General features: G+C 43.7%; 1 protein-coding gene across 1 annotated transcript; it reads left to right on the forward strand.

Moving 5' to 3' along the window:
* Window positions 1–813: 813 nt before the first annotated feature.
* vash2 (vasohibin 2) lies at window positions 814–16,350 on the forward strand (the record flags this gene model as incomplete). The annotated part of the gene is made up of 8 exons (XM_079214644.1): window positions 814–1,134; window positions 5,956–6,044; window positions 6,171–6,227; window positions 6,441–6,515; window positions 11,137–11,374; window positions 11,451–11,594; window positions 13,364–13,482; window positions 16,281–16,350. The coding sequence occupies 8 exons, from the start codon at window positions 814–816 to the stop codon at window positions 16,348–16,350; spliced, it is 1,113 nt and encodes a 370-aa protein (XP_079070770.1).
* Window positions 16,351–21,943: the final 5,593 nt, after the last annotated feature.

Here is a 21,943-nt window from a genome sequence, read left to right on the forward strand (position 1 = left end):
GGGGGAAGCTACCGCAGCCCCAGCCCTGCTCTTTGCTAACTTCCGGTAGATTGACACATGCAAGGAAAGGGGGTGAAGTTACAAAGCCTCGGACCAAAACAAGACTTCGCATCCCGCAGCGGACAAACGCCGCCCCGGTATGAATGGGACCCACCTCGTTTATCTGAAACAGGCTCTACGGAGCGGTTGAGTTAGTAACGGTTGGGATATTTAAACGCGAAAAAAAACCTACCTGATTTCGATATTAACTTGTAACTGTGGTAAGTTACTCGCTTTTAAATACGTTGTTGTTCTGCAAAAAGTTTGGTGATGTATTCTTTTATAATAAACTAGCATATATTTAGAAGAAAAAAACGGAGTATTGTGTTTAGGTTCATTATATGTAACCTAACGTTATTAATTAATTTGCTGTCAGATTTAGACTTTGTACATCTATTGTAGTATTTTTGTTGTGAAAGACACTGTTGCTATGCTGGTCGTGTAGCAGTTACTCCACTGGAGCACCTCACTCCTCTTCCTAAATAGGAAAGGAACAGATCTTTGTGTGCGCCATCCTTTTTATAAAACACAACTGTGCCTTTTATGGAGATATTAGAACTGGACCTTGTGGTGCAGCAACTCACCTGTGCTGTTGGCACTTTTTTCTGCAGACCAAAACTGATTTAAATAGTTTTTTTCTTGACCCGGCCAGGTTTGCTGTGGACGATCAACATGTACTGTCCGACACTGACAAACACCAATAAGCTTGTGTAGCTAGAGGAGGGATTGCCTGCCCTAACTTCGCCACCTCCTCCGGGACCCTTCCTGGGATTGATGACCGGACCCACCTCCCCGAGCCGGACCGGCACCTCCTCGGCCAAGCTGAGCAGGCATGGCCGCTCCAAGAGCTCCAGCGCACACTGCCTCCTCCGCTGCAGCACCCGGGAGGAGTCCGCCACCTCGACCCCGAACAACAGCACCCGGTCCCCCGGGGAGGAGGAGGAGAAGGACGGGGGGGTTCTTTTCTACGTGAACAGGACCGGGTTCCCCATCGAAGGGCTCACGTGGGAGAGGATGTGGTCTCACGTGGCGGCCGTGCACCCCGAGGGCCAGGAGATGGTCGACAGGATACAGAACGCTGCGTACCTTCCCAAGGTAGGCCGGCTGTGATTGGTTCATCTCTCAAACAGAACACAATGTCTACCGCAATCAATCCCACAAAGGTGAGGATTTAAAATGAGCACAACTCGTCAAGGCCTCGTGTAAATACTGGATAGAAATGTGATCTCTGTGACTGGACTTTGCTGTGTTTTTGTGATATGTTGTCTTAGATTACAAACCCTTGTGTTGTCGTGAAGTGTGTTGCAGTGTTCTCGACCAATGCACCTGCAATTTGGGGTTCTGTTTGTTGGTTTTTCCTTTGGCCCCGCCTCCCAGCTCGTTTTCATTCACATGAACGCAGGAAGGAAAATATCTCCGGTTGTGTCTATTAGTGCATCGTTAGCCTGTTTCCACATTCAGTTTTCAGGAACTACGCACACTCGGATACAGACACACACGCACACGCACACGCACGCACGTGCAATGCATCAGCTTACCATGACAACAAGTGTGCTAAATTGGGGTGCCACTTTTGTCGAGTGATGTTAATTCTGCTTTTTGTTTTGATGTTGACTCCTGAGACAGACACACACACACACACACACACACACACACACACACTCGTGCCATCGTAACGTGACTTTAGCTGAGAAAAGAATACTGTATGCTTCTTACAGAAGCAATCAGGAACTGAATCGACGGAGACAAGCTGTTTGGAAAGCAAAGTGGAAAATGCAAGTTTCGTTGGAAAAGCACTTTCTCAGTAAAGGCTTGCAGTTCCCAGTGGCAATAACTCCCCACGTGGCTGAGCGTCCTTAACATTAGAACCCGAACAGCTCCAGGGGTCGAGCTGCTGAACAGCTGACTTCAAACAGAGAATGCTTTGTGTGTCATGTACAGTAACCTCTCATCAGAGGAGGCTCTCACTGAATAATCAAGGCTTTTTATAAATTATTTTTAAATGAAGTTAGTTGGATTGTTTGAGGAATACAATTAAAGGAAAATGCCAAACATTTGTTATTTCCTCGTGAACTGATTTATTTTTTGACGGGACAAAACAAGACGATGTTCACCTTTTGGCTCCTGGTATCGAAACCAGCTACCTTGTGATTGTAGGACGACCACTCTACCCATGAGCAAGCAACAGCAACTTGGAACCCCGGTGTTCTTTATCGGATGGATGTCTGATCGGCTGTCGGTGTTTCTAATACGCTGTGAAAGTGACTCCGACAATTATATCGTTCGCCGCTGTCGTCCTCGCAACTGTGACATCCATAAGATAAAAAATAAGTATATATATATATATATATATATATATATATATATATATATATATATATATATATATATTTATAGATTTTTTTTTTTTTTTTTTTTAAATAGCTATCGTGGTTGTTTGTTGTGGTAGTAGTGTCTCCCCTCTGGTCATTTTCTTCTATATTTAGCAGCATTCTAAGCAGCAGAAAAGACCAGTGAAAGACTGGTTCTCCAGGCTGAAAGAAGTACCCCCCCGACCCCACACACACACACACACACACACACACACACACACACACACACACACACACACACACACACACACACACATATGTTCCACCTCATCCCAGTCTTCTGCCACTGCTAATTAGCTATGTGGTCATTGGTGACCTGGTTGGCCGGTGGGGCAGAGATCCCTGTATACTTTGTTGTTCTCTGGACAGAAGGCACGACAGGAGGACGAGCGCACCAACACAGAGACACAGAGAAACCGGCCTGTGTTTGTACGACAGCATCGGCTGTTGATGAGCATCGGTACGAGCTGTGATGATTACTAATGAATATGTGAAACAAAACGAAATTATTCTATAAAGTGAAAACAAATGAGAAAACAACCTCAGAGTCAGTGGGCTTTAATCTCCACTTTGTTTAGTGGGCGTCGACAAAACTAACGTATCCTGTTTCTTGTGAAATGATTCAGCAGTTAAACTGTGTGTGTGTGTGTGTGTGTGTGTGTGTGTGTGTGTGTTTCTCTAAGTGGACAAGAGAGTCATATGACCAACATCATGTGACTTCTATTAATCAGAATTCCTTCGGCGTTCATGGTGAATATTTTCTGCATTACCACTTACTGCGTGTCTCATTTATCAGCGATGGATCATAAAATAAATTAGGACGGTTCTGTGCAGTCTTGTAGTTTCCCGGCCTTGAGTCGAGTTTAACACCGTTGCACATCTGTGTTGCCGCCACTGACCCCGAAGGCTCCTTAACAGAGCGAGAGTCTTGGCACGCGTCACCGAGTAATCCCTCTAATGCAATCTGGGTAGCGGATAATCTCTGGATACCAACTGGACCACGTAAAAAAAAAAAACTAAAAAAAACGGGACTTTCATTGGGAAACAAAGCTGGCTGGAACTCATCCAAGCTCCAAAAAGCAGAAAAACAAACGCTGTTCTCTCTGCGCTCATGTTTGGGGATGTGACCCCTAAACACGGCGGGACTCGTGGTTAACGAGTGTGATGTCATCAGCGGTCACTTGGACAGAAACAGGAAGTAAAAACAAACTATAGCAGGTTTTCATTTTTCCATAATCCGCTGTAGAGCCGTTGTTCTGGATTAAAGTGTTTCCCTTCATGCTGTGACAATAGGATTTTATTTTTGAAAGGGGTTCAGAGATTTAATGCAAAGTAGACATTTTTATTTTATTTTAGTGTTTGCACCATGGGCGTGTCAAGACTTTGCTTCATCATTTGTTTCTGAGCTGTCTCTCTTGAGAGAGAGAGAGAGAGAGCTAGAGACAAACAGACAGACAGACAGATTCCTTGGGATGTCCCGCTCTAAAGATATCTTTGAACAAGAAATAGGATCTGTCTGTTGTTTCTATTTTTAATTCACACAGACGGCTGTGCTTATATAGTCTCTCTACCTGTCTCTCTGTCTAGCTCTCTCTTTGCTCTATCTTCATGTCTCTCTCTCTCTCTGATCTAGCTTGCTGTGTGTGTCTCTCTGCTCTCTCTTCATGTCTCTCTTTCTCTGCTCTAGCTTCCTGTGTCTCTCTCTCCTCTATCTTCATTTCTCTCTCTCTCTGCTCTATCTTTATTTCTCTCTCTCTACTCTATATTCATGTCTCTCTCTCTCTCTAGCTTCATGTCTCTCTCTGCGCTCTCTCTTTCTCTTCCTGTCTCTCTCTTCCTGTCTCTCTGTCTCTGGTTTCAGCCTCTCTGTGTTTGGTCTACGCAGGTCGGGTTTCTGGGTTACCCTCTTGGCTCTGAGAGAGAAAATGAATATGGAAGCATGGAGGACGTGAAGAGGAGCTGAACTCTTGATGGAGAGGAAGCCCGTCACTCAAATCAAGCAATCTGATTGGTTCCTAGCAGTGATGTAATAACCACGTACTGTGACAACCTTTGCCCTTTCATTATCAATCTGCAAACATTAGCCCATTGTGTTGTCATGGTAGAGATGCCGTATACAGCGACCTGTCAATCATCTAGTAGTCCCGCCTTAAAGCATCCCCTGCTTTATGGTCTGTTTGACTCTAAATGACCATAATTTACAAAATGAACATCATGCTGTATTGAAGAAGACTTGAAACTAGAGATTGAGACATAAACTCATGTTTACAATGTTTACTGAGGAAATAAATCAAGAGAAGTAGAGTCATTTTATATAGACTTCTATACAACCAGATGAGTCGGCCCCTGTTGGTCAGGAGAGAGAATGCAGCTTTAACACATGCAGCGTAATATCTGACTCTAATTCTGGATTTGAAAGACTGACAGCCGTAACAGATTCTTTCAGGCGACATCTGAGGAAGCGCTGACTTTCCATCGGAATCTTTCACTTCGTCTTAAAAAAATAAAGTGAGTCTAACTGATATGAACCCTAAAGCTGAGGGGAGGGATCACCATCTCACTCCCTGACCCTGTGTGTGTGTGTGTGTGTGTGTGTGTGTGTGTGTGTGTGTGTGTGTGTGTGTGTGTGTGTGTGTGTGTGTGTGAGAGAGAGCTGATGCAGCTGGCGCATTGCTCCTTAGTGAGGATTTTACGACATAGGAGATTACACGGCATTAAAACCTGCTATTTACTGGTACTGGCGCACTGGTTTATGGACATATTCCCTCGGTCCCGACCTTCTGGCCCCCATAATGAGAGTGACTGATGGATTGATTTGTTTCACACGATCGACGGCGGACCGGCCGCCTGCTTTGAAGGCGATCTGTTGATTGTAGTCGAAGCAAACTGTTGAATGCAGGAAGAGCCATGTATGGGTTTGTTTTAAAGATGTCCAGTGTGTGGTTGTCTAAAAAGAGGAATACTTTATGGTGGATCTCAGGTGGTCCTCATTTGTACACCACGACCCAAACGATCTTAAAAAAAAAGACTCCATTTCATCCTGTTGTCTTCCTGCTCAGCTCTCTTACTGTGCTGTAAATAAACAGTGAAGTAAAACCCCCACAGGAAATGATAGGGCTGCTGCTTAAAGTTCACCCTTTCTACACACACACACGCACACACACACACACACACACACACAACCAGGCCCGTGTGCGTCGGAGGAAGTGTCATTTTGTATTGAGGTCTGACTCACTCTCGCACTCTGTGGTCGCGTCCATTCCACGGAGCCACATCTGTGTTTTTTTTTCACTCCAAAAAAGAAGAAAAACATTTTGCATTTTCCATTTCTGCTAAATAAATCTTCTGACCTGCATATATTTTCAGTCTTAAACATCCTTATTACCTTCAGGTAAATAACAATGTTATGATGTGTTCAAATGTAATGTTAAAAAAAAAAGAAACAATGGGTTTTTGGTGAAAAACATTTAGCATGTCAATTTTAGATAAATTATCTCTCTTTTTCTCTCTCTCTCTTTCTCTGTTTCCCCCACCCTCTCTGCAGCATCATATTCCCTCGGTCCCGACCTTCAAGCCGTCCATGTCGGTCCCCGATTGGCTGGTGTCCATCCAGAACTACATGAAGGCTCTGCAGTATCCTTTTTATTTACATGTTTAACACAAACACAACATGGTGATGAGCGCTACCGCCTGTCAGGGGACACCGACTTCAGGAGCGCTCGGTTTTCATTGCTATGTCGTCCCTAACGTTTCCACCAGATACAACCACACGGGAACACAGTTCTTCGAGATCAAGAAGAGCCGTCCGCTGTGCGGGTCAGTGAGATAATTTTAATTGTTTTATTGGGTTTTGTTTATTATGTTATTAAATGCTAAATGTTCTCAGCTCTCATGCTGAAATTTGTGTTTTATTGATTTATATTTAATATTTTTTTCTAGATACACTAGTTTGCGATTCAAAGTACCATCAAACTCTCTTATCCCCTCTTTCCTTCTCTTTTCCTCCTCTTGTCCACCTTCCTCCTTCAGGTTAATGGAGACGGCAAGAGAGATGATTAGAGAGTCTTTGCCAATCAAATGTCTCGAAGCCGTCATCCTGGGAATGTATCCTTTACCTTATATATATTTATTTATTTATTTATATATATATATATATATATATATAAAACATGTTTCTCGAATGCCCCCCACCACTGCCACCCTTTCCAGTGGTTACTGAAATGGGTTGCCTGGCAACAAGCCCTATTCCAAAATATGGACTGTGACCTCCAGCATACGGAAAAAGCTGTCAGGCCTCAGCGAGAATTGAACTCGCGACCCCTGGTTTACAAGACCAGTGCTCTTACCACTGAGCTATGAAGCCTTACCTGAAAGAACTCCATGAGACAGATGTTTTTTTAGTCAATACACAGAGGAGGCTACACCTTCTTTACATACCTGGTATTGAGATAATGTGACCTAACCAGTTGACTCCGCCTGTGAATCAGCTTCAGCGCTCTCCCCACTGAGGCTCAGCAGCCTCTGTTTTCGGATGATGTAGTCCTGTTGGCCTCCTTGGACCGTGTCCCCCTGCCCAGCATACCAAAAAGGTGATTGGGCCTCAGTGAGAATTGAACTCATGACCCCTGGTCCAGTAGACCAGTGCTCTATCCACTGAACTATGAGGCCTAACTCAGGGTTTTCTTAGCCAAAACACAGAGGAGGCTACATTTTGTTTGGTATTGAGGTCGGGTGCAATGCAGACTGGGCCGGGAACAGGGCAGGGGGCCTAGCCGAGCCGATCGGCAGCAGCAAAGACGAGCTCTAGGGACGTGGAACGTCACCTCGCTAGGAGGGAAAGAGCTGTTGCAGAAGGTGGAGCGGTACCAGCTAGATATAGTTGAGCTCACCACCACGCACAGCACTGGCTTTAGAACCTGGTGGAGGATCCCGTCGGAAGGTCTTCAACTCCAACCACCATAAGAACTTCTCACACATCCCGAGAGAGGTTGGGGACATGGAATCCGAGTGGACGACGTTCAAAGCCTCTAATGTGGACATGGCCGCTAGGAGCTGTGCTCGGAAGGTCATCGTGGTGGCAACCCGAGAAACCGGCGGTGGGAAGCCGTCAAGCAGGCCTTTTGGGCCCGGTTGACACAGGGATCTCCTGAAACAGCTCTTCAATACACCCGGTATTTGTGAGAGGTTCTTATGGCGGTTGGAGTTGAAGACCTCACGGATGGGATCCTCCGCCATATTCCAAGGCCAGTGCTGTGCGTGGAGGTGTGCCCAACTATATCTAGCTGGGGTCCTGGGAGTTTGCCCAGCCAGTCTACATGTGCTTTGTGGAGGTTGGTCCGGGAGTATGGCATGCTAGGCTATGGTGTTTTCAGATGATATGGTCCTGTTGGCCACCATGGATCGTGAACCCCCAGCTGAAAAAATGATCAGGCCTCAGTGAGAATTGAACTCACGACCCCTGGTTTACTAGACCAGTGCTCTAACCACTGAGCTATGAGGCCTTGATGCTATAAATAGTTGGGCTCCATTTTCACAGCACATTCACAGCATAGGCTCTGGAACCAAGCTCCTGTAGACTGGTAGCTGGGAACGTCTGGGCAGAGGATCCTGTTCCTGTCCAGGAGACAATTGACTCCGCCTGTGACTCAACTTCAGCTCTCTCCCCACTGAGCGTCTGGTGGCCGGGCCTTCGCCCATGGGGCCCGGCCGGGCACAGCCTGAAGAAACAACATTTCAGGTCGGGGCAATGCAGACTGGTCTGGGAGGCGGGCAGGGGGCTTGGGCGACATGAGAGACATGTCACCTCGCTAGCGGGGAAAGAGCCGGAGCTGGTGCAGGAGACGGAGCGATACCAGCCACATATAGTTGGGCTCACCTCCACGCACAGCACTGGCTCTGGAACCAAGCTCCTGGAGATTGGGAGCTGGAAACCGTCAGGTGGAGGATTCTGTCCGGGAGGCCTTCAACTCCGACCTCCATAAGAACTTCTCACACACCCCGAGGGAGGTTTTGGACAATGTTCAAAGCCTTGAATGTGGTTGGAGTATTAGGAGTTGTGCTCGGAAAATCATCGGTGCCTTTCTTGGCGGCAACCCGAGAACCTGGTGGTGGACACCGGGGTTGAGGGAAGCCGTTTAGTTGAAGGAGGCCTTTCGGGCCCGGTTGGCTGAGGGGTCCCCTGAAGCAGCTCTTCAATGTCGCATGGGAGTCGGGAACAGTGGCAATGGCCTGGCAGACCGGGGTGGTGGTTCGCGGAGAGTGTGCTCAAACTATTGGAGTATCACACTACTCAGCTTCCTGGGGAACGCTTATGCCAGGGTTCTGGAATGGAGGTGCCAACCGTTAGTCTAACATGTGACTTTAAGGGAAGCAGTGCGGATTCTGTCTCTGCTGTGGACCAGGGGTCCAGCAGACCAGCTCTTTGCCCTCAAGAGACTACTGGAGGGGTCCTGGGAGTTTTGACCAAACAGACTTGGACTTTTTATTGTGGTGGGTGCTGTGGGAGTATGGAGTGCTGGACTCTGCTGTTTTCAGATTATGTGGTCCTGTTGGCCCTGTAGGACCATTACCCCCAGCATACTGAAAAAATGATTAGGCCTCAGTGAGAATTGAACTCACGACCCCTGGTTTACTAGACCAGTGCTCTAACCACTGAGCTATGAGGCCTTGCCCAATAGATAGAAATGATACATACACTCTAATAGTAAATGAACAGCCCACACCTTTTCTACTTACTTGATATTGACATAATGTGACCTAACCAGTTGACTCTACTGCTGCACCAGACCGTAGTGGCTTGGAATGCGCCAGAATGAGCTGGAAAATAAGTGGGAAGTCTGGGTCAGCCTGCTGCCACCGCGACCGGAGCCCAGATAAGTGGAAGAAAATGGATCTATAGATTTATTTTAGTTTGAGGAACAACATATAACCAGACTGTACCAGTGCAACCACATATTTCTCCAGTGTTTTATCGACATATTCACAAACAGGATAAAATACCTGTATAATTAGCCGCACTGTATGATGTAAAGGAGTTTGTTTTTCTTCTGATATTTGGTGAGATTTCTCTCTCTCAGGTCCAGTTTCACAGTGGCTGTTCTCCGGGGGCTGTGAGGGTGGCGGCTGACAGTGACTTTAATTGAGACTGGCTTTAGCCCACAGATAAAAAGGAGGGAGGGAAATGGAGAAAGAGCTCAACAGAAAGAAAAAAATAACAGAGGCGTGAAGGAAGAATAGAGATGTTTGAGCTAGAGGGAGTGAGGAAAGGAACCATGGGTACAAATCTGTGTGAGAAATGCTCTGCTACTTTATGGTCTTGAATCAGCTCAACTGTCATATCATACACACAGTGTCACCTTTCACTGAAAAGGTCTTCAGGCCTCAGCGAGAATTGAACTCACAACCCCTGGATTACAAGACCAGTGCACTAACCACTGAGCTAGGAAGTCTCATTTACACACCTTGTACTGAGATAATGTGACCTGACTAATTAACTGCGCCTGTGACTCAACTTCAGCACAAGATCAATTGTTGTTGTGGTTTTGTGGCAGTTAGAGCAGTTTGTGCATCTGTCCTCTGCCGCTGGTCACCTGTCCCTGTTATTGGTAATCTGCATTCTCTCCAGGATATTCAGAGTTTATCTTGGGTCACACCAGCTTTTTGTGTGCGTGTGTGTATTAACCATCAAAGGGTACAAAGGTGAATGCTGACAGTCGGTCAGACAGGAGCAGCTGCTGCTGCCCCCAGTTCATGGTATTGGCCTTGTGAGAGTCAGACTTAGGCTGCAGTCAAATAGTCAAAAATGACCTCCTAAGTAACGTTTAACCTTAAGCACTTTTCCTTAACCTCTGTAAAAATGTCACGGGGTAAAGGAAAGATGGGAAGGAGAATTCATGAGACAGGAAAAGACAACCGCAGTGTTTAGAGAATCCGACTTTCACTAAGCAACGTAGTTATAATGCGACGGCAGGCAGATGTTAGTGACGTCGGTCTGTCTGCAGCAGTGAAATTACAATGTTGTAGTCCATCTCGGACCACAATAAAGCGCATCTTAAATACTTCGTTGGTCTTCTTACAGTGTTGCGTCATGCAGACGATTTAAACAACCGGTTCATAGTATTACTTTATTAACGAGGTTGGAATAGAAATGAAAGAAGGAATATGAAAGTGAAACCAAAGTATTTTTCACAGAGTACAACGCTACTAAACTGTCGCTACTCTTCAGTTTCAAACATGCTGAATTAAATACGTTCTCACACTAACAATGTCTCATATCCCTTTGTGTTGTATGGTTTATATGCAGGCCGAATGATACGTCACTTTAAATATTGTAGCCGCATTGTGGGTCGGCATTATCTCCTTTCCTTTCGTAAAGGCAGTTCCAGTGGTTCCTATGCTGAAGGAGCTAAGTTAGGAAGCATGAAGCTCCTTTCCTTTGCGTTTCGATAATTCGACCGGCACTTATCATGGCTGTCACTTAGGTACTTCCGGGTCATTTCAATCAGTTAGGAAGGTTCCTAACCAAAAAGGACTATTCGACTGCAGCCCGAGTCTAATCGGGTTTGACTCGAGCTGCTGATGGTGCAGAGACCAATCCACTCAAAAGTAGTTTTATATTTGATCTTCGGCTTTGCAGTGAGTTGTGTAGCTCCAGTGGTGCGGGTTAGTTTGTCTTGATAAGTAAATGAATACAACAGAGCTTCCTTGACTCCTGCGTGCCGCCCAGCTACCTGACCAACGGCCTGACGTCTCTCGAGCGGTTCCCCATCAGCTTCAAGACGCAGTTCTCGGGCCACTGCTTCCACCACGTGGTGCTGGGTGTCTACTGCAACGGGCGCTACGGCACGCTGGGCATGAGCCGGCGCCCAGACCTGATGGACAAGCCGCTGACGCACCGCACGCTGGGGGAGCTGGTGGCCGAGTTTGAGAGCTCCTACAAGAGGTACCAGCACACCCTGAAGAAGGTAAGAGGCGGTGTCACTGGGGGCGGGGCGTGGTCATCTAAGGTCGCGCCGTCTGACTGCTACCTGCTGCTCCCAGGTGAAGATCGGCCTGTACGTGCCTCACGACCCCCACGTCTTCCAGCCCATCGAGTGGAAGCACCTGGTGCTGAACGCGGCCCGACTGGGAGCACAGGAGATGAGGAAGGAGCTGGAGAAGCACGGCCGCGACATGAGGATGAAGGTGACCCGGACATGCGCGTTCTTCGAGGTTCAATGTTTTACTCTGTGGTTTTTATTCGTAGTTTTCTTTGGGTTCACTTTTGTTCTCTCTTCATTTTGTACATTTCTGCAACACATATAGTTTCCATGAAAGCGTGTGTGTGTGTGTGTGTGGTTGCGGTTGTGTGTGAGACACCGGTGTTGGATAGTGGTATATGCACTGACATTGCATGTCAGCAAGACATGTAGGTCAGTGAGTTTGCAGCTGTCACACACACACACACACACACACACACACACACACACACACACACACACACACACAGTCAGATTCAGTGGAGTGGTTTGTGAGACTTTGGTGTGTGTGTGTGTGTGTGTGTGTGTGTGTGTGTGTGTGTGTGTGTGTGTGTGTGTGTGTGTGTGTGTGTGTGTGTGTGTGTGTGTGTGTGCGTGTGTGTGTGTGTGTGTCTTCTCAGAAGGGTTAAGGTCAGCATTAGGTTTCATGTTACTGACTATGGAAGCCATTGGCTGTCCTCACAAGTAGAGACTTATACTGCTCACAGTGACACACTAAATTTAACGTTTCATGGTTTAAACAAATAGAAGTTGTGTTACAGAGTCAAGCTCTAAACTCACACACACACACACACACACACACACACACACAAATCTATCAAAACCACATGACACACACGAGTCGCCTGGAATATAAACCGTTTCCCGGCTTACGTTTTTTTCTGGGAAAACTTGCCATCCATGTTCATCCTGCAGCTTTCTCCTCCCACTGAGCTCTTAATGATAGCTTCCAATTGCTGTTACACACACACACACATCTGTAGCTTTAAATTGCATGTGATTTGTGTGGTGCAGAAGCCTTTTTTGAGATTAAGAGAGATTTAGAAACAAAATGTTTCTTACAATTCCCTGCTTCTTCTGTTTTCATCAGAAACTGACACTTTGGGCTCAGAGGAATTGTAAATTAGCATTTTGTTTTACTCCAGGGATGTCGTTAGGCCTGTTCTAAAATGTTCTTCAGCCCCCCCCCAATAATTTGGCTTGAAACAGATATTTATTTTTATTTTTATAAAGCTATTGTTTCTCACATGGACACGTTATTTATAACTCTAACATGCTACATATGTGTGTGCATTCTGGTTTGTATGTTTTCTCCCCCTTCAAAATACAATCCAATAGCCTATCATCATACTTAACGGTAGGGCACTAGGACCTTGGGGAGGCTGCTGTACTACAGCAGGATTATACCAAGGGGTTTAGCTCAAAGTAAACTACATCAAGGAGTTTAGCTCACAGTAAATGATGCACAGGGGGAATGTAAGTACAGGTGGTTACAGAATGTGGCTATCAGTAGTTGTTAACGATTGTTACCTGCTTAGATTTAGATTTACTTGAGGCAAATGAAAGGGACTATTGTAGTGTGCTATGTTAACACTAAGCTAGCTATTTTTGTGTATTTTTTTTATCTGCCTCTAATGCTTCCTGGATCTAGTGTTTTTCTCTGTACATTGCAATCCTAGTTTGACTTGATTATAGTGAATGTGTTGGGTGCCTTCCACTTCAGCCAACATACAATATTTACCATTCGATAATCAAGATGTACTTGAAATGTGTTTTTTAATTTTGTTTTATTCATATTTTTTTCTTTCATTGAATCCTAGAAACGCCCATGTTTTACTCTATACTTCATCGAGAAAGCTGAAGCAGCTAAAAAGCTCAACTCAAATGAATCTAAGACAAGTTTTTAAGTGTAAATTGTGATTTTTTTTTTTTCAGATACTGAAATCGTCCAGCGCCCAGTCGCCAATCAAGGAGCGGAGCCGGGGGAAGTCCTTATCGCCACGGCGACGGCAGAGCAGCCCCCAGCGCCGCCTCGCACACCGCAGAGACAAATCGTAAGTGTTTCCCAACTGTGTGTGTCTGTGTACGCCAGTGTCTTCATGGTGGATGCTGGTAATGTCAACCCTCGTGTTATGTGTTCCTTCCCTCTCTCACTTTCTCTTCCTGGCTCTGCTCTGCAGGGTCAAGGAGAGTTTAGACTTTGAGTGGTGTGTGGGTCTGCGTCTCTTCAGAATCAGAATCAGAAACCAGGAATGTTTACACAAATGAGGAATTTTGCTAGGCGGAAGATGCATACATTAGACGAGACAAACAACAATCAACAGTCAACGACAACAACAGTCCAATGATATTTAAATCAAGTATAAGATAAATTGCTCAGACAAACAGATGTTAATGTTAATGTAAGTGTTTGTTAAAGTGACATGTGTGTTTAAGTTTAAAAATGTATGTTAAGTGGCATGAGTGTTTAAATATGAAGTGTGCAGTCTTGGCCACTGATTTAAAGCCGTCTTTCTCAAGAACACGGAAGGTCTTGTTGGAGTCATCAGGAGCTGCACTCCTGTTATTATGAAGTTATTATTATAACTAGATTTTAATACGTTCTTTAAGTGTGTGAATCTCTTCAAATTCTGCTCTTCATTTTATCGAAAAACATTTGCTTTGAAGTTTTGTCAAAAACGTGAAACGAGGAAACAATTTTATGGGAATTCTGCAAAAAGGCTGTAAACTCTCAAGTGAAATTGAGCAGGTCTTAACAAACAGGGTGACTCACTTCAATTCATTGGCAGGGAAACCTTCACACACACACACACACACACACACACACACACACACACACACACACACACACACACACACACACACACACACACACAGGATGCTGAGTGTGTGCTGTCAGCTGTGTGGTAGGATGTAACACAATCTGCTTGGACGACAGCTGCAGCCCAGCCACACACACATACACACACACACACACACACACACACACACACACGCACACACACACGGTGCACCAAAATAAGACATTCCCGGTGTTGCCATCTAACGTGACACTACGATGACCTTTCTTCTGAGAAGCTCCAGCAGGATTATCCGTCTAATTATTCAGATATGTGTGTGTGTGTGTGTGTGTGTGTGTGTGTGTGTGTGTGTGTGTGTGTGTGTGTGCGTGTGTGCGTGTGTGCGTGTGTGTGTGTGTGTGTGAGAGTGTGTAAAAACATCAAAAGGAGTCTTCTATTCAAGATGACTTTCTCAGTCATCTTGAATCAAATCCTCTTTTCAAATTACCTAGAACTGAACCCGTTATTAGATAATCTGAGGCAATAAAGCATAAAACCAATTAAGATGTGAAAAACTTGAATATTATAGTCGATATTTAAGCTGCACCCACAGATGTTATCTCAGTGTGTGTTTCTAATAATTATAATAAATCATGAGAGCTGCATTAATTAGTCATTCGGCGGAAAATTACTTATTTATGTGTCAATTCATTGTTTCAGTTAATTTTCATTGTATTGTTTGCAGCTTTTCTCTGTTTTACATCAGTGGCTACTTTAGCATTTATATTTCTCCTGAAATGCTTTCTTTGGTGTGTGGGGGGGGACTTTTAATATACTTGTGAGAAATTGAGGGGGAAATCAGGAACACACCTTTTATTTTGTATTAATATTTATATTGTATAACATATTTATTATATTCCAATAATATATATGTTATTACATACTGTGTCACCTGGTGTTGTGTCAGTGTGGAAGCCAGAAAAACAACATAACCCCACAAAAAGAAGGAATACAAATGTTTAGTTAAAGTCATATAATGTGAAGCAGCGTTTAATAGAATACAGGAACTTCTGGGTGAACGGGCTCCGGTGCTTCCTGTGCTGAAACACAGTAGATGGTGGGTTCTTACCCCCTGTGATGTATTTACACGGCGGCTCCCTGAACCCGATCCTCTCAGGAGACACAAGATGTTTTAGCGGTGTGAGTGAGGTGAAGCCGGTTGTTCTGACTGAGAAGAGAAAAAGAATGTTGTTGGTTTCAGGTATTGGGACGTCAGAGCAGCTTCACCGCTCCAAACCACCTCTAACACTTAAGAAGCTGTTACTGTTGTCAACGGAGTACTTAACTCTTCACTCTTCACTCTTCACTCTTCACACTTAACACTTCACACTTCACTCACAGACACCACACACGACTCCATTAAGAGAAGTAACATTCTGGGGAATTAAGTGATATATAAAAAACAACATTCAAATAGATTTTAGGAACTTCTTTATTCTCGCTTCCCCTCTGAGAAGAGAGGAAAGGTAGAAGGACAGAACACAGAGAAGCAGGAACGAAGGACTGTGAGAGGTCAAGAACAGAAAGAAGAGAGGAGGGGAGGGAGGAGGAGAGGAATAGAGTAGGGGAGGAAGGAAGAGAGGAGTGGAGGGAGGAGGAGAGGAGGGGAAGGAGGAGGAGAGCATATGACTTCAGTAAAGAGGGAAAAAAAGAAGGAAAGGAGGGAAGACAGGAGGGAGGAAAATGGAGAGGGAGAGAGGAGAGGAAGGAAAGAGAATGAAAATAGAGAGGAGGAATAAAGAGAGAGAGTGACACCGTGTCTGTCATCTACCTTCATCTGTTTCTATTTCTTCAATCCTGTCTTCTCTGAAAGGACTTCTGTCCTCACGACTACACAACTAGAAACCAAGTTTAAAGTTTATCTGTTTCTTTTAAACTGAAACGATTGTTGATTTATATCAATGTTGTCAACAGAGCCTCGTGGCTCTGGAGACGTTCAGTTCTTCTGTGTAACACTGAGCAGGAAATGTTAGATTGTAAGACTCTGGGTGATCTGAACGTCTCTCTCTCAGGCCGGCATCAGTGGAGAGGAAACCTCCGGAGCTCAGCACTCTCAACGACGGCTACCAGATCCGCATCTGATCACCTGCATCACCTCGCGGTCCTCCGTCCAAACAGAGTCTCTACCTGAGTGATTCTCACAGACCAGGTGGACGATGAACACTCGATACAAATATGTTGATGACATCTTTTTCTTTATTTCTGAGCTTGAACAGCAAGAACTTCTTAAAGCTGAGACAAAACAAAAGCTTCTCTTCGCACAACACACAACGACAAACACGGTTATGCAAACCAGACGTCATCATGATGCCGCTTCTACAATGTGCCCAACGAAGGGATTTGATACGATCTGTCGAATTTTACTTCACGTCAACGTCAGTTGTCCAACATGGCTGAGTTCACAGCGTCTGATGAAGATGAGCAAGAGGAAGATCATTTGAAGAAATGTTTTAGTGTTTTGTTCAAACTTTCCACACATTAATCGAAGTGGACGAGCGTGGAATGAGGAGAGGACAATCAATAGAGTGAGGAGAGTAGGAGAGGAGGTGGACAAATGGTGAGAAGAGAGGATTCTCTGCAGGAGATCAGTGAAGGATCATTAGAGCACTGCGGCAAACCTCCTCTTCCTCTCCCTCTCCTCACCCTCTCTCTCTTTCATTCTCCTCTTCCTTCTGTTGACTCGTAACTGAATTCATCACGCTGCTCCGTTTCCATCAGAGGAAACCCCTTCACACTCAACCTCCAATACAGATGTTAAGAAGGTCCCGGTCGCCATATTTACCAGAAAGCCTCTTATATACATATACAGCTTTCACTTCTAAAGGTTTAGTGTACTTGATCCTTCATCTGAAGGATTAACTTGAATTTGTTATTTTTTTCCTCCCAAAATCGAGTGCAAAGATTATCTTCGCTCTAGGCATTGTCACCCGGCGTCTTTAGACTTCTTCGGCGATCCAAAGTGTCAGTGAGTGCGACCCCGTAAAACCTCCAAAGGACGTGATCAGAAGCTAGAAACGGAAGACGACGTCCTATTTAAAGGCGTTCTGTGATGTCTCTTTTTGGCCACTAGTGGCGCTAAAGAGCTCAATTTTATTATACAGCATGTTTCCACCGCACGGCACAGCTCTGCTCGACTCAAAAAGGAAATGAAAATTAATTTCCTCTTCTCGCCGCTGGTTGGTTCCTTCTCGGTGTGGGCGGGGCCCTCCGCCTGAAACCACCATGACATCATCTTCAACGCGCCACGCGCTAAATCCTGCATGTCGGCTGCTGTTTAAGTACGACGGGATCGTGCGTGATGTCACGATTCTCTTTGACCAATCAGTGACCTGTAGGTGTCGGGAAGTACCAAAAAAAAAGTAGCAGGAAGTCCGCTAGCGAGCCAACATGGATGCTTGTTTTGAATGTACAGAAGTATTATTACAAACGCCCAGTGCAGCTTCACTGTATATTTAAACTTATGAGCCCCAGGTTTCAAGAGGGTTAGGGGGGCGAAGCCCTTCTAGAGGCCCTAGTGAGGTCTGTTCAAGTAGTCGTATGAACCCCAAATGAGTTATAATACTTGTGTTAATTTATATTGATTTCTTTCAGAATTTTATTTTTAATTACATTGATATTTCCAAAAATGAAACTTGTATACCATATTTTGATCAGAACTATAAACATCATGTACTGAGCATAATTTGATCAAGATTCCCCAAAAAGGCCTTCTCGAGCCGCCCCCGAGTTTTTCCAACTCCATGGTTCAAGGCCTGAACAACAACCTACAGAGATAATGACCTAACGAATCGGAGAAATCACAATAAAACAAAGCCTTGGGGTGCTACGAACGAGTTTCACTCAAAAATCGGTGTCGTTCGGTTAAAACATGTGAAAGTTATAACCTTTATGCCTAAACATGATCGGATTGGTGCATGCTGCGCAGTTGAAAATGTCGAAGGGAGATTAGGGGGAAAAAACAGTCTGGCCGCATTTGGATTTTTCAGGTACTAATATACCACCCACAAGGATCTATCATACTTTATTAGACTCCTACAAGCTCGTAGGGTTACGGAGAGGTGTTATTGAAATCTGACTTTGTAAAGTGTACTTATCAACGATCTAGTGAAACGTTACGGCCGTCGCCCGGAAGTGACGCCGAAGCTGCAGGGTTTATGTAATTATATAAACTTAATGGTCAGTTTAATTTTTGCTGTGCGGATAGAACTCTTCCCACGAGGCTTTACTGTATTTCAGCAATTTAAATGAAGTTAATCAACGTTGTGGTTCAGGAGATCCTTTTGGTAACGTCACTTAACTTATTTTTCTCTTTTCTTGTCCGATAATGGGGGCTTGGGGCTAAAAAGGTAGCCAAGAGGATCTTCTCTACCTGTGAGGTTCAGTAGCAGTTTGACTCCTGGTCTGGAGCGAGCTATGCACACGCACACAATGACACACAAACAAGGACTACAATCCCAGTCTTCCATGAGTCAGACGATGGAGGAGGACGCTGTTGGTAATCTGCACAACAAAAACAAACAACAAATCATTTGTACTGATGCGTGTTAATGATGTTTGAACAGACAGAAGAAGCACAAAGCTGCTAAATCCTGGACGGCAGACGAAGGAATTTAGTCAACGCAATCCTGGAGGCCATCTTTCAGGATTTAGGATTTGTTTTTTTGGGGGGGGCTACAGGAGGCCTGAAGCTCAGAGTTTCTGTGGATGAAAACTTTGGATTTAAAGACAAACATCTGAAACACTGACGCTCAACGTAACAGCTTCTGTGCGTGTAAAATGTATCTTTATTGAATGTTATTTTCAATAAGTTTTCCATTTGTGGTTTCGTGGAGACGTTTGACGTTGATTCATTGATTGTACGCAAATCGTTTCTTTTCTTCTTTTAATGGCCTTTTTTTCTTTTTTTTTCTTTCCAAAGTGCTGATACAACGTTTTCTCCATCCTGCTCCTGAACTACTATGAAATATTTTTGTTTAAACAAAATACCCCCTTGTTTCTGGATCCAATACATAACTTCAGACACAGCTGCTGACAACAAGGACGCTCATCAATTTAATGCAAAAAAAAGTTCCCTGTTGCGTATGATAAAGGAATACAAATATTTTGCCGGACGAAAAAAAAACTTAATAATTTGTATTTCTGCACTCAGCTGCTGAATTGACAAAAAAAAATATATTTTATATTATATACCCAAAAGCCAAATTAACATGAAAAGCCTATTTGTAGTGACGCTTCCTGTGTGTGTGTGTGTGTGTGTGTGTGTGTGTGTGTGTGTGTGTGTGTGTGTGTGTGTGTGTGTGTGTGTGTGTGTGTGTGTGTGTGTTGCTTTGGAGGAGCTGCCCATGTGCTTTGTGCAAAAACATAATACTAATAAGTTACTGACTCTTTAATGCAGGTTTGAGTCACAACAATTATTTCCCTCTTCGCTTGGTTTTCCTGCATTTTTTTGCCTTTTTTGTTTATTGCCGGTTTTCTGGAAACTTTTCTCTTGTTGTGAACAAAAAGCAGATAAACAAAAGGAAGACGAGCAAAAAAATACAGCGTGGTCTGTGTGAGTGGGAATCGAACCCCAAACCACACACACACACACACACGTCAGTGTTTTTAAAGCACGTGTGAGGACATGATGTGGTTTTGTATTCCTGGAGGAGACGTGACGCTCATAAATATTGTTATTGACGTTCCACCTGTTACAGTATCAGCTGTTTGTCAACAACTGGAGCAGCATGTGTTTTAATAAAGGATCTATGTTTTTAATCGTGCACTTTTACTTCTCACATCCACCTCACCATCCAGTAATGATCGGAATACTTATATATATATATTTGAAGTATTGGGGCTTTATTCTTGTACTTCAATACATGTATCAGTAGTAGCACAGCTACATTTAAAAAAAAAGTAGCTAAAGATGGCCGACAAATGTAGTAAAAAGTACAATATATACCTCTGAGATGTAGTACAGTAAAAAGTACAACATCTTTACTATACATGTTCCTGGTAAATGTACTTTGTGTACCTTCACAACTGGAAACAGTTCGAGATACACAGATACTCGAGGAGGCTGCACAGTCTGTGCATGTGTGTTTTAGACAAGCACATGGAGGCAGCAGATTTACCGAAATAATCCTTAATTTCTCATTTATGCAGCATTTTAGGGATTTGAAGGCTGTGTGTGTGTGTGTGTGTGTGTGTGTGTGTGTGTGTGTGTGTGTGTGTGTGTGTGTGTGTGAGCAAAGATGACTTCCCTCTCCCTTGTGAGGATCAATCTGTCAGAAGCTTTTTGTCAAAGCATCAAAAATAATTCAGTCTGTTAAATTTGAATCGTCCTTCAAGCCGCCAATGTTATAATTCTTAATGAATCATAAACGTGTTTCAGACTTTATGATGTCATCACCATTCTCCTTCCTCCAGCAATAAAAGATGATAATGTAACAAAAGAAAAAAATAAACAATGACATAATCCCAGAGGTCAGAAGCGTGATGTCACAGTGACCTCCAACAGACACTTTGTACGCAACAGAATAAAACTATTCTTTGGTCTTTTCATCATATTTGTTTGACATACTTTCCCTTTGAATTATATACCATGAAATTACTTTGATGAAAAACTTTACTATGACTTTTTCATAATTTCTTTTCATTTACTGTTCTATATGTATAACATAAAACATTTTATTTCATTTTTTTTGGCACTATACTACAACTTTTTATCAAGATATTTTTTGAAAATATTTTATATTATAATTTTTAAACATTTTTTAACATACTATACTAGAACTTTTTATCAAGATATATTTTGAATTGTTATTTTAAGACTTTTATCAAATGTTTTCAACCTACAATACCAGAATGTCTTACAATAACTTATTTTTGACATAGTATTTACACACCATGACCAATATATTTCAAACATAATATACTTTTTTTTACATACTATACTATACTATCTCCGCGTCTGCATCACTTCTCTGAATTCCAATTCTGTTCATCGGTTGCATAAAAACCAACATGGCGACGACAGTAATCCAAGATGGCCGAACTCCACAAACCAACGAGTGACGTCACGACGTTCTTATATACAGTGCTTACAAGAAGTAATTTATATGAAATATGTGTTATGGCCCACTGTACCATGACATTCATCATATTTTATGGCATAGTCTACTGTGACATATTTGTACGTAAGTGCGTCGCATTCAGGTGTTAAACCAAAGCAGAAAAAAGACGCTGTTCAGCTACTGTTTGTGTGAGATGAGCTTCTCTTTCTTTTCACACCTGAGCCAACGCGCACCTCCCAAAACATCAGGTGCAAGTGACCTCCACAGCAGCTGTGATTGGTCAGCTTTGCCCACTGATGTTAACCTTCTGCCTGGAGGCTTCCTGTCAGTGGGCCTTCATGTGGATTACAATGTATTCTAATGCGCACCTGCTGCCACCTGGTGGTCAGGAACTGAACTACGGCCGAGACAAGCACACTTACGGACATAAAGAAAAAAAAGCTAGTAAGTGGACCTTGAGTGTTTTCTTTATTGTTTTAGTTTTTGCTACGAAATCTGGAATTCGTCAGATAAATATATGTTTGATAAAGTAAAGTAAGCCTTTTAGACATTTATTTGGGATTAATAATATCGATATTTGTACTATATACTATGCAATGACTATTGATGACATTATT

Source organism: Taurulus bubalis (genome assembly GCF_910589615.1).
Source record: "Taurulus bubalis genome assembly, chromosome: 3".
NCBI lineage: Eukaryota > Metazoa > Chordata > Actinopteri > Perciformes > Cottidae > Taurulus > Taurulus bubalis.